The sequence below is a fragment of the Thunnus thynnus genome, chromosome 12 (assembly GCF_963924715.1).
Source record: "Thunnus thynnus chromosome 12, fThuThy2.1, whole genome shotgun sequence".
Classification (NCBI taxonomy): domain Eukaryota; kingdom Metazoa; phylum Chordata; class Actinopteri; order Scombriformes; family Scombridae; genus Thunnus; species Thunnus thynnus.
The window spans coordinates 20,807,125-20,825,188 of record NC_089528.1 but is presented as its reverse complement, the minus strand read 5'-3'; the positions used below and the strand labels follow the sequence as shown (position 1 = coordinate 20,825,188).

Sequence of the window (18,064 nt, the reverse complement as noted above, 5' to 3'; positions counted from 1 at the left end):
AGGGTGCATAACACAGATAATTGACGTGAGAATAGCATGGCGAGGTGATGGAATTGGGGACATTTGGGCTCTCATGATGCCTCAGTAATGAAATGTCCTTTTCTCACTCCAACACTTTTGGACAAGGAATTGCCATGACTACAAGATGAGCTTTTTGCTTTCTTTACTGCTGCTGTGCTGCCCTCTTCTGGAGACCAAACAAACAGCCCATAAACTCAGAAATATGACTCACATGAATCCTAAAACCAATATTCTTTTTTTTACTGTCTTAATAGACTGGATGGTAAAGCTAGTTAATAGTATATTGTTGGTTAAAGTTAAATTAATATAAGAAAGTGAGGGGGGAAATTAACAAAAGGAAACCAATGAAAATGTCAGTAATTGCAGCAAGAATCATGCAGATGAAGGGTGTGGAGGGTAATGATGATATCTCAAGTTTCTGTTGTTGATTAAACACTAAAACTTGACCATCAAATCCCTGCAAACATCATCCACTTACATAACCTATTCCATCATCTCACACTTGGCCGATCAGGCGCTCCCTGCCTGATGAAACAGTGCAGTCGTATTTTGGGAAGGGGTATCTATGGTCTGAGAGAGTTCGTAAAAAAAAAAAAAAGAAGCTTGCTAAATGATGAAAGGTTCTTTTGGATGAGGGAGGAGCTGTTACTTGTGTGTGTCCACATGTGTGTTTATACATCACGTTCTCCCATAATGCTTCACAGCATCCCTCTGAATCATTACTGTACACCACATCCAGCACTTTGCATTCTCCCTCTGCCTCTGTTTAACTCTTAATATCCATCTCTTTCTGTCTCCTTCTCTGTTTTTCTTTCCTCCCGTAATCATTTTTGTGTTAACTGGCAGTATGTATCTGATCAGGAGAATGCCTTTCTATATGCCCCACGACAGCACCCTGGGAAACTGGTGAGGAAACTGCTTAAGGCCATCTCACAAAAATAATTTTCACAGCACCACCCGTGTGCATGGAAACTCTCCTCATCCTTATCCTCGCACTTTCACACTGTGTTAAAGCACTGACAAAGAATTCCTGCCTCGAGTGCTGTGAATCGTAGCTCGTATGAAACTAATGTGCTACTTTCTGTCTCCATCCACGTTAAGATATCACTCAACAAAATTGCTCAGTTTGGCTTAAAAAGTAGTAGAGTTTGCTCAGAGAGGTGAGGGATTCAAGTTGGTGTGTAGGAAAGAGTAGACTGCACAATAAGTATTCCCTTCATCCCCATTCAGCAACAGGGCAGAAAGAATGCAAATTACTACTGTTATCCCTGGCCATGAATATCATCAACGCTACCATTATATGGACACAGCTTTCAACCCTGGAGGTTGCATTCAAAAGACATTACCCTGTTATTCATCAGTGAGGTGTGAATTATTGGCTGTTGGCTGACAAAGAAGTAATCAACTTGTCCCAAATCATTTTTGGTGCAAACATCTCCTGAGCCTGTTACAGTAATTAATGACCCAACACTTCAAAGCAGAACACAATTAAACTAAACTTTACCACAAACAAAAACACCTCTTAGGCTATAAGTTTTTTTTGTTGTTTTTTTTTAAAGGGCATTGGGGGGAAGTTTTTTTTCCTCTCCTGAATTTTTTTAGGAGGAGGGTGTGGGCCCTGAACGTCATTCCAAGGGAGTTGCAGTGAATGTGGACTTCCCCAAACTTGAGTTATTGGAGTTGGATCAGTCACTGGGACAATGTGACTTTGGTGTTTGGGAACGTCGCGCATGATAATAACAGAGTAGCCTTCTTTCTTATGCTAGGAATATTTATTTTAAGACTGTTGTCAAATATGAATAACAGGCATGGAGAGATGGACTGGTGGTGGACAGTTTTCACACTACTTTTGAACTTTCAATTTACTTACGGGTCTCCCTCCTCTTACGACTTGTTCCACGGGTCAGCATACACTGGAGTGGTACACAGACACAGAAATAGGTAAGTAATGGGTTTTATACCTTTTTTTTTGGTTTGTTTTTTTGGGCGAATCATTTTAGCTTTTCTGTTTGTCTTAAATTCCTCGGTCAATCTTCGGGCGTTCCTTTAAACCCACCTTTCCTTGTGCGCTTTTGTTTGGCAAAACTTACGCAGTTGCCAATAAAAGGCGATGGCTTTCAAACTTCTCATCGATCGGAATGACCTCAGATCGAGCCAGCTTTTAACCTCTTACAGTCATATATAGCCTGTTAACATACACTGTGCTTTTATCAGCCTGTGACTAAATTTGGCTCGAGATTGAGAGTGTTGCCAAAGGTGATAAGATCCAGATAAACACTGGTATGTCGCTGATTACTCCAATCTCGAATCTGCAAGAAAGCATTAGTGCATTTCCAGCTGGCCACTGATAACTTAAAATAGGCGAGCAAGAAAAAGAAAAAGAGAGAGAGAGAGAAAGCCATCACTGAAATGACGCACCCTTAAGAGAAAGCTCAGTGAAGCATCAGGACTTATTTGTGATGATTTCCAAGTCACTAAAAATTCCATTACTATTTTCTTTAATATCTTCACAGTACAGTATTCCTCTACAATATTTATTATAGGTATGCTCATCTCTGCTCTCTCTCTCTCTCTCTTCAGGAACTGGTGCGCCTATGTGGTGCACAAGAACGTGAGCTGCGCCGTGAAGGGGGGTGTGGAGAGCTTCCAGGAGCCCGTGATGGCCCCCTGCCCAGCCTACCAGCCCGACTGCCAGCAACAAGTGACGTGAGCATCCAAGGAGCAAAAGGGGGAAGGGTTGAGGATGCATCTTTTGATGTGGGCTACATGAGACAGGCTGGAGTTCTGATACAAAATGTGACTGGAGGCAGAAATATTCACAGTGGCTAAAGAAACTTCACTGGCTGAACCTAAAAGGCACTGAGTTTTCAGCAAGTTAATGAGCCTACTGAATCAGGCTGATTAAAACAGGAAATGTGGCCTCAAGCTAATGAGGAATAGCTGAAAAAGGGTACACCATAGTCAAGGTTAGTTATCCTAAATGATCCTTCAAGTTTAAACAAAGGTTGCTAGCCAACAGCAACATACCTGCAAAACTTTTAGCAAAAAATACAGTATATGATAACAAACCATACTTATGCCTATGATTGGTTTATCTATTTAAGTTAGCTACTCTACTAGAGACTGCAGACATTCCAAAATCATGAATGTTTACATGGTCAGGAATAAATAAAAAAATGAGTCATTGCCAATTAGTCAATAGAATAGAATCTAGGCCAGAGTTCCTAGAGTTTAGCCTCTTTTATTTACCACTTTGTGAGTTTCTCTGGCTCCATGCATCAATGTTTTACTTAATCAAATTATTTACACATCCAGAACAAGTCTGTTTCTGACAAATCCTTTTTAAAATTATTTGTGGTAGTTCATCAAGTGTTTAAATGTGTGTTATCAAATTCTTGCACATGGCTGAGCAGCTGTTAATTTATCATTAGCAGGTTTCTGTCCCTAAATACAACTCAATGTTCTGTTATAGCTGTCATCATCATAATGCAAAACTAATAGACCTGAACGCTCATCAAGGGACAAGGAATTTCAATCAAGGTGAATTCAGGGGCTCTGAGTCTGCAGATAAACAGTTGTGAGCAGTGCATAAGAGTTATTCTCAGTGTGTAATCTAAGTATGTATAAATACACTAGACATACAGTACCAGTCAAAGGTTTGGAGATGTTTTTTCATTCAAGACAATGGGAGGGTGTGTCCAAACTTTTGGAACTATGTGTTTATCTGGTGCACATTTTAAGATCTGACAATTAAACATATTCTGAACTTACTGTAGTATGTCATGCATTTCTGTCAGTATGGGTGTTTCTTTCCTCTACTATTTTCTTCCCTTTGATATGATAATAAATGAAGTCCAAGTAATACATATGATTTAAGCCCATATCTGGAGTCAAAGTCTTTTAAGATAAACAAAGCATTCTGTTCCTCCCATGGAGTACTTGGATGGTCTAAATGGGAGTATCTAGACTAGTAATTGGTGAGTAACAGTTGTCATTAATTCTGTAATAGCAAATGCTGTGTTGCAATTTCATTCATTTTGCTGTGTGAATTATTGTTAGTTCTGAAATGACATACACACACTGTGCTGTGGAAAATATTACTGGAAACTGATTAATCTTAGGTAACAGGAGCACATTTCCAAGTTTCTGTGTAAAGGAAGAATAGCTGGCAGTGATAACAGACACCTTGGGTTTTTCCATTTCTAAGTTATGATTTACAGCATCGGCCTAATAATATGTCATATCAGACTGAGACTTTAGTACACTTGTTGATTACAGCCACAAGTTTTCAGTTTGCTTTTTACTATCAGTCAAGCTAGAACAGTATTAATCAGTGTGAGATTTGGGAAATGTGCAAAGATGATTGTTTCAGTCATCAACTTTCCAGATGTTCTGCATGACATGACCCCTGCCTTCAGGGAAGTGATGTCATCTATTGTTTCTTTGGGAACTGTGTTTGCCTTGGCTAGAAAGTGGAAATTCAAAAAACAGGAGCCATCGGTTCCAGATAAAAATATATATTGTTGGTATTTGTTTGTCTGAAACGTAATGATTTCTCTGCCCTGCTTTACAGATACCAATCTCGGTTTCGACCCACATACAAGATTGCCTTCAAGACAGTCACAGAGTTAGAGTGGAGATGCTGTCCTGCTTACCAAGGTCCGGACTGTAAAGATTTAAAACCACCTCCAGACCGACAGTTAGTGCAGGGAACACAGCCTTACCTCCCATCAAATCCTGTACATACAACCAGGCACACACAAAGTAAGACACCATTTTCTGCTCTACTTTTGTCAATTCATACTGAATTTCTATGTATTACCAAATTTTCCTTATTACCACTAAATGACCACGGTAAGCTAATACAAGAGAGTTATTTCTTTGTGTTTATTAGTAAAAACTCAATTCTTTGCTTATAGGACCAGAACGGAGAGAGACTGCGCACCATGAGACGAGGCATGATGGAACAGATAAAGTGCGTCTTCTGGAAGGTGAAGTTCAGCGTTTGTCTCAGACAGTGCTGGATCTTCAGTCAGCTTTGACAGGGTTAACCACCAACCTCCGCACAGACCTGCAGGAAGATTCAAAGAAGATGCTGGAGACACTCCTCCACAACATCCGTCCACCAGACACAGCTACAGCTACAGATACGGAGAAGAGCCCAGCAGTGCTGGATGGTCATCAGGCTACCAGAGGTGGGATTGCTGGAGAGAAGGCCATAGAAAAAATAGTGGCCCGCTTGGATGATATCAACACTGCACTGAAAAGCAAGGATGAAGCTTTGGAAGACATTAGAGGAGCCATGTCAAGTCATGAGGGGCAGATTCGTGTCCTGATGGATGCCTCACAATCTCAGACTCCAGCCATGGCGGAGTTTGAAGTTATACAGACCTATATTGATGGAAAGTTTGAGAAGCTGAAGAAGGAGTTAGACCAGAATATGGAGGAACAAATGGCCAAGCTACAAAGCTCATACAATGACAAGATTCAGACCTTGCAGAATACCTGTGAAAACAGCTGTGACCAAGGTTTGGTCAGCCTGACCAAGCTGGTGGACACCAAGGAGGCTGACCTGAGAAAGGAGATCCGGGCACTACGTCTGGACATGGCTGCTGCAGATGGACCTGTACGCATTCAGAGGCAGACAGATCCATCTAAAGAGGAAAAGGATCACAGTGACCACCAAGACTTGTGGCGTGAGATTGAGCGTATTGCAGAGGCTCACCGCATCCTGAATGTCCGCATTGACAACGAGCTGGAGCACCTGTCTGCACCTCAGGAAGACAATGATTTTAGCTCGCAGATTGAGGAGCTGGAGGCACGCATAAATATCACGGAACAAAATGCAGAGACTCACTGTTTCTATATAGAAGAGAAGCTGACCCGTACAATTGCGGAAGAAGTGGCAGCACTTCAGCAGCATATGGGTGAGCGTCTGAACAGCATGGAGGACCAGTTTACGAACATGCTGGTGGAAATGAGCAACAACTCCTTCCCTGGGATGTTTGGGGACTCCATGGATGCCATCCAGACACAAGTCAACAACAACAAGTTCCTCCTCCAGGCTTTGGATGAGAAGGTAAATACTGTTGGAGAGTTATGCTCTGCAGGATGTTCAGCATCAGGAATAACTGTAGGTGAAGGAGCTTCATCACCCACATCTAAGGGTCTAGAAAACATTTTGAGGGACCTGAGCCGGTATAGGGATGACTTGGACATTCTACACACAGACGTTAATGCAAACACAGACAAGCTCAGGCAACTGGAGCACCTTGTTGAAAGGCAGTCAGCTGGGATCGAAAGACGTTCCAAGACGATGGAGGACTTCCAGAAGGGGTTGATTAATCTCCAAGATAATGTTCTTGGGCTGGCTGGTGCTGTTACTGGGCTAAGTGATTCCTTGAGCAAATACAACCAAGATGTAGAGAGAATTAACACAACATGCTGCCAGGCAGAGCAGAGTGGCACTGGGAGACCAGCATGGGTACCCGCAGTACCCAGTGGTCAGGCAGACGCCACCAGCCGTCAGGTGGAGGAGCTAAAGAACAGACTTGATACACTCAGTAAACAGGTGTCATCTGAACTGAGTCAATGCAAACAGAACACCCAGGGTGTTTCTGATGGCATTTCTGCTGTGGATGGCCGCATAACCAGACTTGAAAAGGTGTGTGGAAGGCTAGACGGGGTTTCTGCTAATATCAAAGAGCTGAAAGACGGGCTGGAGAGACATGTTGGTGGTCTGCGGGACTGTGTCAACAGGATGAACGTCACCTGTGGAAATCATGGTGCAGACATTGTGGCGCTGCAGAATTCCCTGCAGAGATTCCAGACACAGCTGTCTGCAATGGCCAAACAGCCAGGTGAGTTGGTGATTTGGTGATAGTTTCATGACAACATTAGCTACCTGTGGTAAAAGAAAATTGCAGGAATTATCAAGGGTATCTTAAAGGTCATATATGAGGTTATATGTATTAATATTTATTTAACCAGCAAAACACTTTTGTTTCAGTTTGGAGCCAATATTCAAAAGCTTTGTCATTTCTGTCTGACAATTCATATGGAATATATTATTGTGTGACTTTAGAATATATATACAGTGTTGATATTATATTACCTCTGCACAGAGCCAGGCTGGCTGTTTCCCCCGTTTCCAATCTTTAAATTATGCTAAGCTGATTGGCTGGTCGTTGCAGCTTCATATTACATGCATAGATATGAGAAAGGTATCAAAGTTCTCATCTAACTCTCAGCAAGACAGCAAAGAGGTGTATTTCCCAAAACATCGAACTGTCAGGACAGTAATTAGATATAGAATATGGCACAATTTTATCACTAAAAAAGTCAATTTTTTATACATTTGTCCATGGATTCCCACATTAGCGCAGTTAGGGACTGAAATAAGCCATTAGCAGTTGGATAAATAGCTACCAAATACACACACTCCTTTTTTTTCAGCTTCCTCCCCGACTTCCAGCGTATGCGTTTATCAAGTGTGATTAACATCTGTGTAAACACAAACTTTTCCTGAAGATAATCCTCCATATAATGCATTCTGCTTGCTTGGTTTACATGGGGGCTTGAAGGGAGGGATCAGATCCCATGAATGGCTACAGGGTATTTCCCGGAGTGGGAGGACATGAGTTCACAGGGCCTCTCCTGCTCGCCTTGAGTATGTCATTCAATATGTCCCGGCACCAAGAGGCAGAGGCCCACATTGGAAACTTCCTGTGACTTAGATCCATGTTGTCCTAAGAATTCCCTGGTTTTATAGAAAGGATAGGGCAGATAGATTGAATCTTACATTTTTACATGCCGAGCTCAGTTTATACCTCAATGTCAGCCCCTCCTAACAACTGTAATGACTTACTTGCACTGTTTCCTGCCTTATTGCTCCCTTATGTAAATGTCAGAACACCCGAGTAGACTGTTTCGTCTTTCCCACTTCCTTTACGAACATGTTGAGTTGAGGTCGTCTTTCTTGCACCGTGACATAGCTTTTTCACTTATACCGCATAACTGCAGACCTCAACCTCAGCTCCCAGTCACTTGGTACACACATGCACACACATTCGCATACACAATACACCTCTCTCCCTCGTTTTCTCTTTACACATACCAACCTCTAGAGATTCCCGTAAGGTGACCTCAGCCTGATGTGTGGAGTCTGGTCCTCATTAAGGACCCTGACTCACTGCTGGAGCCAGTCTTGATGGAGAGGGGAGAAGCAGGGCTCCACACCCAGGACCAGATGCGTCTTCTACCCCTCAGCTGTGATGTCATCACTGGGGCCCCAATCACTGGTGCCTCCCTTTCTTAAACCATCGTCCAAAACAATAGTATGATAGGGACCTGAGGAGAAAATGAGGGTGGATGGATTAATGGTTGTGGGATAGAGAGACGGAAAGCGTGAAGGCATTTTGTATTCCATTTCACTCTTTGCCAAATATGGCCTGTTATTTCCAAACTGCGATATTTGATTTCATTACCTTACATGGAACATTATACTGCGCTTCTGCCCAGCAATGAATCAGACTGAACTGTGCGTACTGCAGCAGGATTGTGAAAAATATTTGTCAGGGTTTTCACTTTCTATCTCTTATTAAGAACCCCCAAACATTTTCTAGCTATTATTTGTAAGAGATGGGTATGTTTCTATAGTTTTCTATATCCTAATAACACAAGAAAGGGAGTTGGACTGTTTGGCTGATGTAGAATGAGAATTTTAATGGTGGAAAGAGAGAAATAGTATTAATAGAGATAAAAACATTTCCATAAAAATCCAAGTTCTATGGGTGTGGTGGTGGTTGAGAGCCTACTGAAATGTTTCCTCTCTGTGTTTGAGCTCATATTCTCCACACAGTCATATGAAGACCCCGAGGAGGCTGCGAACAGATGAAGTGTTGTAATAACATAACTGAAAGATTAACTGGAATAGCTTTGCCCTTACTCAATGTGACTGCTAAATGGAATTGTGTGACTTGGTTGCAAAATATTGGCACTGCTTCACCCACAGCAGCTGCTGCAGCAGAGGTTTGCCACTACAGCTAGTGTGTTTGTATCTCTCTGTTACATCATTTAAAAGTGAAAGACTGATGTATCAAAGTCATTTTGAAATTGGATGAGAGGCTGTTTTAAGGGTTGCAAACTGCTTTAATAGAGGTTGTTAGGAAATATAGAAATATTTCTAATTGGAAAATGCTTCTGTTTTCAACAAGCTTGAGCGTGCTGTTCCTCATTCAGACGGTGACTAATCAACCTTTTTTTTTTTACAGATTTTTTCATTCGATTCTCAAGCTGTTTTTTTCTACCACACACACACACACACACTTTTTGGAGGTGATCCCAGTCTAGCTCAAAACACTTCCTCGTCATTTCCTTCTCTCTCTCTCTTATCTCTGAATTTCTCTCTCTACTCCCTCATCGCTCTCCCCTTCTGTCCAGTTTTTTCCTTACAATTTGTCCTTCCAAGAATGCCAGAGGACTTTTCTTTTTCCCGTCCCTCCACCCTGTCCTGTAAGTTTCTATCGACAGGCGAGGCCTTCACAAAAAAAAAAGGCAGTTGTATTAAAGCTGGGATATAATGAATGCTTTGATTTCATGGATCAATGCTTTGCAATTGATCATTCTGACTTTATATCGGAGAGACAGGCTGTAAGAACTGTCTACCGTGATGAGGGAATACAAGAAAAACAAGACATCAAAGGCTTTTTGAAGTCAAGGGGGTGTCTGTTGGGAAAGAATGGAATATTGTATTCAGCTCTGCTGCACACACTGTATATGTTTAGTCAGCACCAGAAATCCAAGGGGGTGCTTTGACTGCAACAATCTCCCTGGAGAGGTTTGTGAAGCTGGTGAGGTGAGGTGTTTCCATGTCTGACCCAGGAGCCCATCTGGAAGTCTTCAGAGGAGAATGGACCCAGATACACAATGGGAGTCCCTGAGGTTTGCCATGCAGTGCACAATTTGAACCTCCCATCATTAATATCACTGGAGGAGAATTGGGTGGAGGATGAAATTGTGTCCATGTGCGTAGCAAGGAAGGGAAAAAGAAAAATGTATGAGTGATGCATTATTGTGTGTGTGTAACAGCCACACCCTGCACCATGCCCCTTGACACCATTTTCCATTGCGTGATCAGCTTGTCTGTTGCAATATTCCTTGACGCTTTAAGACACTTTCCAACACTCAGGCACTGTCACCCGAATCTGTGGAAGCAACAGTAACTAAAGCGCAACCACCCCCCCTCCGCAGTGTCTCAATATGGTGTAAGCGATAACATCTGGGTTTGGTGATGCTCTTGGTTGCACCAGGACTTGTGTGTATGTGTATGCCTTTCTGTGTGTTTTTTTGACTTTGTGGTTGCCCCCTCAGTGAGACACAGGCTGAGAGCTCATGGGAAATATGCACTCAGGCAACCAGCATCCTGATGGAGGCATAGGGAGGAAATGAGGAAGAGATTTCTGATTATCTCAGTACAACATGATTGCTGGGTTTAATTTGTTTTTCATTAAACATGTGGTTTCTGAGTAGCTTGTGGTATCATTTGCTGTAAGAAGGAAGAATTTTGTTGATGATCTTTTATTCGATAAGGACAGCGTGGCTGACTACTTTCATAATTCAGTGCAACAGGCAGATTTTAATGCAATAGGATTGCTTTCAGGTGCTTAGCCACAGAACAAGTTGAATTTTAATTCAGTGTAATATCTTAAAATATCTGATTGTCATTTCAAGATGCTAAAAATAAATTTAAATGTATTTTCATTCTTAAACTTAGAAATAGTTGGGTAATAGTTGGGAATTTCATTGCAGGCATGTTAGCATGCTGATGTTAGCATTTAGCTCAAAGCACGACAGTGTCTATAAATACAGCCTCACAAGCTGCTAGCATGGCTGTACATTCTTTTTCTTGTTGTAAAAGGAGGATTTTTTTGTTCAGGCAAAATACTGAAGAGGCATTTGCATCAGCTAATCAGCTAAAAGCTGTTTCATTAATGCTTCAGCATCTATGGCTGATTGTTATGCCAGATGATCATCTACCAGCTAACCAGTAACATCGCCAAAGGGCTGCGGGTGAAAATTAGCTAGCAGGCTAACACTGGCACATTTACAGAAACGTTAATTAATGTGTGTTGTCCTTATAAATAATAAATTAAATTAATTTACACTTATTTCTAGATTCCGTATACTATAGTTCATATGTGTATTTTGTGACACGATTGGTCCTCCTAGCACCATCTTTGTTTCTGTTTGTATTCTTTGAGAGCTTCCTCAAGGAGCAGAGCCTTTCCTGCAAACTCTAACTATGTAAGTGATCATTTCCTTGATGTGTCAGTCTCTGGCTGAATAGCTTTACTGTAATTTTCCTACAGCCCAACCTCAAAGTTCAAAAGACACAACAGATACTGTATGTGAAGTACCAAACAAGCCACTTAATGTACAAACCCCTTCACTGAATCTAAATACAGTGTGACACAAATCTGTCTGACACAAAGGGGCTGGCACAAAGCAGGTAGTGTAATTATTTTTGTTATTTGTCCCCTGGACACTCGTACAGCGTCTATACTCACCTCTAAGGCCCAGGCGATGTCTGTGCCTTCAGGGGGTCTGACAGCCTGCCAACTGGTTTCCGTTCAGATGGTTTTCGTTTCATAAAACTCACACTGACTGCCTGCTTTGCTTTTATGAAGGGCAATAATGGTATCGGTTGGGGAAAAAAGCACTGAGGTGCAGTGCAAGCCAAGTCTCATTTGGCCTGTCATCAGAATATAAGTTGTTAAGTGAGAATTTGCAGGAGAAGCGAGGCATGTGGTGTGAATGTGAGCGAGGAAAAGGGATTTATAAAGAAAGAAGTAATATGAATGAATAATACATTGATATAAACTTACCACTGTCTTTCTTTTTCTGTTGCTTTCCAAGGAATGACCCTAAGACCCGAGAAGCCGATCTCTGTGCCAGATTCAACTCCAACCAGAACCAGAATCCCACAAATCCACATCCCCCTTATCATCCCTAAACCGCCATCCAGCCCCAGGCAGCCTTACAATCCCAGCCAACCAATGCAACCCAACACACACACGATCATGATCACCCAGCCATCCAGCCCCCAGCAACCAGGCCACCCCGCTCCGCCCCTCGTTCCCAGACGGCCGGTGTTGGAGACCGGTGAGGCAGGACCGCCAGGGTACATCCGCAGGGTGACTGTGCGGAGAGGGTCTGAGGACTCGTCTAGCAAGCATGTCAAAGGGTTTGCTGGAGCACCAGGTAAGGAGTGCTAATGGTGATGATGGCATTTGGGTTACAAATGCTACAGTCACTCTGCAGCTGAAAACACTCAAACTCAGAGGGTTTTCCTTTATAAGCGATATGAACCTCAAGTTTTCTAATATGTATAAACAACAAAAAATCTGTCCCATTCTGTCCCAAACTATTTGTGGCACAAAATCAGAACCTGATGCATAGAGTCTACTTGTAACTTGCATTTTAGTGCTGAAATTGGAAACTGTCATCACTGCCATGACAAGAAGGAAACTTTGACACTCTGTGATAAATCCAGCAGCTAGACTGAGCCAGCATTACCAGGTGTGCCATAATTATTTATGTGTTCTTCTTTCCAACAAATATCATACATCATACAAAACAGTCATCTAAATTAATCAGCAATGAGAAAATTTGGAATTGAGCCTCAGTCTGTTTTGCAAATCTTGTTTTTTTTTGCCTTTCTCACAACATGGAACCCATAAGAAAGGTTTAATTATCTATGCACATTACTTCTTTTTTTTGTCATTGCACTTTGGATTCCTATACCGAAAAAGGATTTTAATGGGGGCCGACTCAAATTGGACAGAAGAGACATAGATTTTGCCAGTTCTGGATTGAATTAGTGTAACTGGACTGCATGTAGGAAGATTAGAGAAAATGACAAACAACAAAACAAAGGCTTTGTTTTAGATTTCACATGGGCATATTTTGGCAGAAGAGAAACACAGAACAGCCTACATTAGTCTTGCTGTTACTGTTCAGTTCCTATTTGTCTAACCCAAGAAACAAAACAAAACAATCTTCTGATATTAAATATAACATTTGTTTCAAGTTTCCAATTGTTCTTCGTTCAAGCACAAGTTTGTACAAAATCTTTTTGTTATTATGTGGCTGTGAATGCCTGCAATTGGTTGGTTTTATTTCAGTTTTGTGGTTTTATTTGGATTTCAATCAGCACAAATACCTGCAGGTTAAAATTCATCTCAAGGTTCTGAGGAAACTTTCAACACATAAATCTGCTCATAGATTCCATTGTCCTGAAACAGAAAAAATCAGAAAGTCAGAACGATTCAAAAAAGCCACTTGTAAAATCACAGTGATGTACTCCATATTATAATTTGTTTTGCTTTGATTTATACCTTCTCTGGGAAACTATGACACAGTGTTTTGCCTTAACGTTCAGATGGAAAACCAGACAATTACCTCTGGCAAGTGTGTTCACTAGACCTTCTCTTCAGACAATGATAAAACATGATGTGTTTGTCATCTGTTTCTTTCGCAGGCTATCCTCCTTTGCAGCGTACATCTTTCAATTCTCAATCAACTGGCCGTAGAGGTATTGTAGCAGTTTATTATGAAGTTTAATTTCATGCATCTACAGGCTTTGCCCTTCTGCTACATCGGTGTAAAAAGTGGAAACGCTGTGAATAATTTGTAGCCTGGGAGTGTGAGGGAGTGGGAACTGGACGTGTTTAGATAAAGAGGTGTGGGCAGACTGTGGAGGGAATTTAGCTTGTGTGCAGGCGCTTAGCAGAAAGTTTTACCCTGGGCTGCGTGGCAAATGTTACATGTAGTGATAATGAAAAAAATGGCATACCCGTCTCTTTTACCAATCCAGAAATGCACACATATTTAATTTAATAAATAAATTCTGTATGTTCATGTTCATGTTGTCTGGTTATCAAAAGACAAATTTCCTGCATTTCTACACCACCTAACCTCTTGGATTAAGTCAAGAAACAGAATGATTTTTTTTCTTACTTGTTTTTGTCAGTTGCTGAAAATAGTAAAATGATCATTGGCTGCTTAAATATAATCACCTGATTGTGGGGACTGTATGATGATAAGTTTATTTTTAAAAAGACAAATAGTGGGGTAGCAAAACCATTTGCTCGCCTAATTGAATAGTGGGGACACATTTCCTCCACTTGCTCCATTGCTCAGGTGCCTATGTTTGTGTTCAACACACCACTAATGACTCTCAGAATGAAACATCTTTAAAAATAAAGCTGTGCTCCCTCCGGCTCACAGCGTTGATTATAGGAATGCATTATGATTTATCACTTTCTTTATAGCTCCGTTGGCGGCCAAGGTGGCTTGGAACCCAATGCATCAAGCTCCAGTTGCATCACCAGGTAAAGTCAATTTGGAAATCATCTCTCTTACTCTGTGTGGATAAAAGTGTGCACAGTTAAACGAGGTGAGAATTGCACAATAATTTGTGTTTAAAATGAGCCACTGATCCACTTACATGCACATTTTCTGGGTCCAGTTTCAGTAGACAACAGCGCCTTTGCAGATCCCTTCTCCTTCTCCGCCGGCCTCACACAGCAGCCCTTCTCTGGCGACTTTGGCATCATCCGCTTCAACAGAGTTCTAATCAACGATGGTGGACACTACAGTCCCCAAACAGGTAATCCTGATGACTGATACAGGTACTTGCAGGGTATGATGCACTTGGTGTAATTCATACCACAGCAGTGATGGAAAGTAACTAGTGCGTTTACTCCAGTATTGTAGCTAAGTACAATTATGGGGTACTTTACTTTAGTATTTACATTTTATGCTACCTTGTACTTCTACCCCACTAAATTTCAGAGGAAAATATTCTACTTGTTACTTTGTTAGTGAAGTAAAAAATTAAATCCAACAGTATTCAGAATGGGTAAAATTAGCTCCACCTGATCCAGCTACAGTAAAATGCTGCTTATATGTTAACGCATTAGTAATAATATTCAAGTACAAAGTATATAGTAATGTACAAAATGACAAAAAAAACAGGAAACTATCGTTTTAACGAGATACTTTTCATGTTATAACAAGATATTTTACATGTTATTCTGAGATATATTATCAGAATAACATGAAAAATATCCCTATTCAAGTATTTGAATGGGGATATTTTTCATGTTATTCTAAAATTAAATAGTGCGTCTCTTCTATACTTTTGAAATGTGATCGGACTGAACGGATCAAATTCTGATAGTGAAATGAGTCATTTTGCGGGGGTTGTGTATGTATCCATCATTTTACAGCCATTCCTTTTCCCATGATTGTGCACGGGAAAAATGCCTTTGAGGCCTGTCAGACCTGTCAAGTTGTAATTACACGATGTGGCCACTATGTGAAAATTGACTTTAAAGCCCGGCGCTGTTCCTGGGGGCTTGTAGTGAATACTTTTAGTCTTATACTTCCTACATTTTGCTGCTAATACTTACATATTTTTACTTAAAGGACCAGTGTGAAAGATTTAGGGGCATCTAGTGGTGAAGTGGCAAATTGCAACCAAATGAAAATCCCTCCCCTCACCCTTCCCTTCCAAGTGTGTGGGAGTGTGACATTGACAGAAAAATGCAAAAGGCTCTCTCTAGAGCCAGGGTTTGATTTGTCTGTTCTGAGCTACTGTAGAAACATGGCAGTGCAACATGGCGGCCTCCATGTGGAAGAGGACCCACCTGTAGATATAAAGGGCTCATTCTAAGGTTACGAAAACACAACAATTCTTATTTCCAAGTGATTATACACTAATTAAAACAAATGAAACCTATGAACATTATATTCCATTTCTGCCAAGTCTGTTCCGCTAGATGCCACTAAATTCTGCACACTGCACCTTTAAGTACATTTTTGAAAGCAGGACTTTTACCTGTAATGGAGCATTTTTATGCTGCTATTTTTACTTGTACTTAAATATAAGTTCTGAGCACTTCTTCTGCCACTGCACCCCAGTGACACAAACAAACAACAAACATCTAAATTGCATATAGCATTAATTTTATTGCTTTGTTTTCTTGAACATTTTTAGTGTCTATAGTTTATCGTCAGGACCTTGTTTTTCAAATGTGGGATAACTAAACCAAGTTAACATAATGCTAATCAGCTAACATGATCCTGTTAATTTGTTGTTATTTTGAGTCATGGTTTCATTTGATTGAATGGAAATGGAATTTAATTCTGTAATGTTAAAATGAAATTATGATAATTACACCAACAGATTTTAACAATTTCTCAATAACTTACATGCTCTCATCTTAAATCATATCTAAATTGGGGCCTCTAAGAAACTTGTGTCATTCATATGTGAAAATGAATGAATGGAGATGACATGCACATCATTATAACTGTGAATAAGCGTGTATTCCTGTAGATTTGGGATTAAGGACATGTTGCTCTGATTTACAGCTTCAGATAAATGATAAGCCAGTTTTGGAGAACTAAAACATCAAAGTGTCAAATCAACAGTTACTGTAAGATAATTCAGTTATTCATATAGGCTATGAAGAGCAGGGCCCTCAAACAAACAAACGTGTGGCTCAACAATCACCAGGCTGTATACATTATTGATAATATAAACTCTAAATCGTTCCCTTTCTCATTTCTACAGGGATCTTTACTGTTCCAATGGACGGCCGATACCTGATTTCAGGACTGCTGACAGCAAAGCAGGGTGACCGTGTAGAGGCCGTCCTGTCCGTGTCTAACCGCAGCGTCCAGAAGCTGCAGAGCTCAGCAGGGCCTGTGGCTGGTCATTATGGTAGTTCAGCCAGTGGTAACTGCGGCTGTGGTGGTTCGGTGTCCTTCAGTGTGATCCTGCCCCTAAGGAAAGGAGATCGCGTGGGCCTGGTGAGGACCGGAGGCCAGCTGGCCACCACCGAGGCCAGGGAGATCCTCTCCACCTACAGCGCCATCTTCCTGTACGCACCACAGGCCAACAGATAGCTGGAGCTCAGCCGGCCAGTAACAGCAAAGACTAATTTGTTCGCAGCCAACTGGACTGGAGGAAATGTGGAAGAAACCATAGTTTTCACTGATTCGCTGTGATGCAGCTATTTTACCGAGCAGTGTGAAGATTTTCAGTTCTAAAACCCTTACATACTGTCATCATCATCACATTATATTATGTTACCTACAACAGGAAGACATAAGATCCATCCTGATTTCAATGAATTGTGATTTTTGGTCAAATTTAACCCAGAACAACCTCAAAAATGTGTATAAGCTGCACAGAAATTTTTTTAAAAAGTCATAAAATTTCAGGCTTAAAGAACGGTGTTGAGGGTCTTTTGGCATAAATTTGACCTGAACAGTGTGTAAGGGTTAAGAATGCATCAGATTGCAATTTGTAAGCCAGTTGCCAAAGATACCTGAATACATGAAGCAGGATTTGTTTCTAATATATTTGATTATCAATTTGCTTTTGTGTACGTATTGTGAATGTCTTGTGTAAAAGTGTTTATAAATTAACATGAAACTCATAAAATCTCTATTATTTTAACAAAACCATCTCCGAGACTCAATATATAGTATGATAAACATACAGTATGTGTAGAATATAATGTTGTTTCAATAAAAAGTGTTAAATCACCTGTGAGCATGAGCTCCACAATGTGTAATCTACTCTAAAGAGGAGTGACTGATGATCACTAAACATACATAAAGAGGTTTTACCAACACAACAAGCTTTTAGTAATGTCTCAGGGCTGGTCAGCTTTAGAAACTGCACTGAGAAAAGACAAAGTTAGAAGGCAAAACCCCTATTTGGGTGATTACGTAAAACGGGTGTGGATGAAAAATAAATTTCCCCTCTTCTCACCCCTGAGAATTAGAAAATATTCCAATGGCAGACTGAGAACCAGGGAGTGAACCTCTGTTAACCTTAATAAAAGGAGGCAAATGACAAAAATACAGACTACAGTTAACCAAATACTGGTCCTCTGTGTTACTGTTTTATAAATCTTTAATGTTTGTGTTATTCAATAAAATAAACTGAAATTTGGAACCTGAG

The 18,064-nt window shown here is 40.8% G+C and overlaps 1 protein-coding gene across 1 annotated transcript; it reads left to right on the top strand.

Moving 5' to 3' along the window:
* Positions 1-1,667: 1,667 nt before the first annotated feature.
* emilin2a (elastin microfibril interfacer 2a) lies at positions 1,668-18,063 on the top strand. Its single transcript, XM_067606264.1, has 9 exons — positions 1,668-1,962; positions 2,602-2,727; positions 4,595-4,785; positions 4,941-6,881; positions 11,938-12,282; positions 13,562-13,615; positions 14,355-14,414; positions 14,552-14,692; positions 16,664-18,063. Exons 1-9 carry the CDS (start codon positions 1,670-1,672, stop codon positions 16,996-16,998), a joined length of 3,486 nt encoding a protein of 1,161 aa, XP_067462365.1. The 5' UTR covers positions 1,668-1,669; the 3' UTR covers positions 16,999-18,063.
* Position 18,064: the final 1 nt, after the last annotated feature.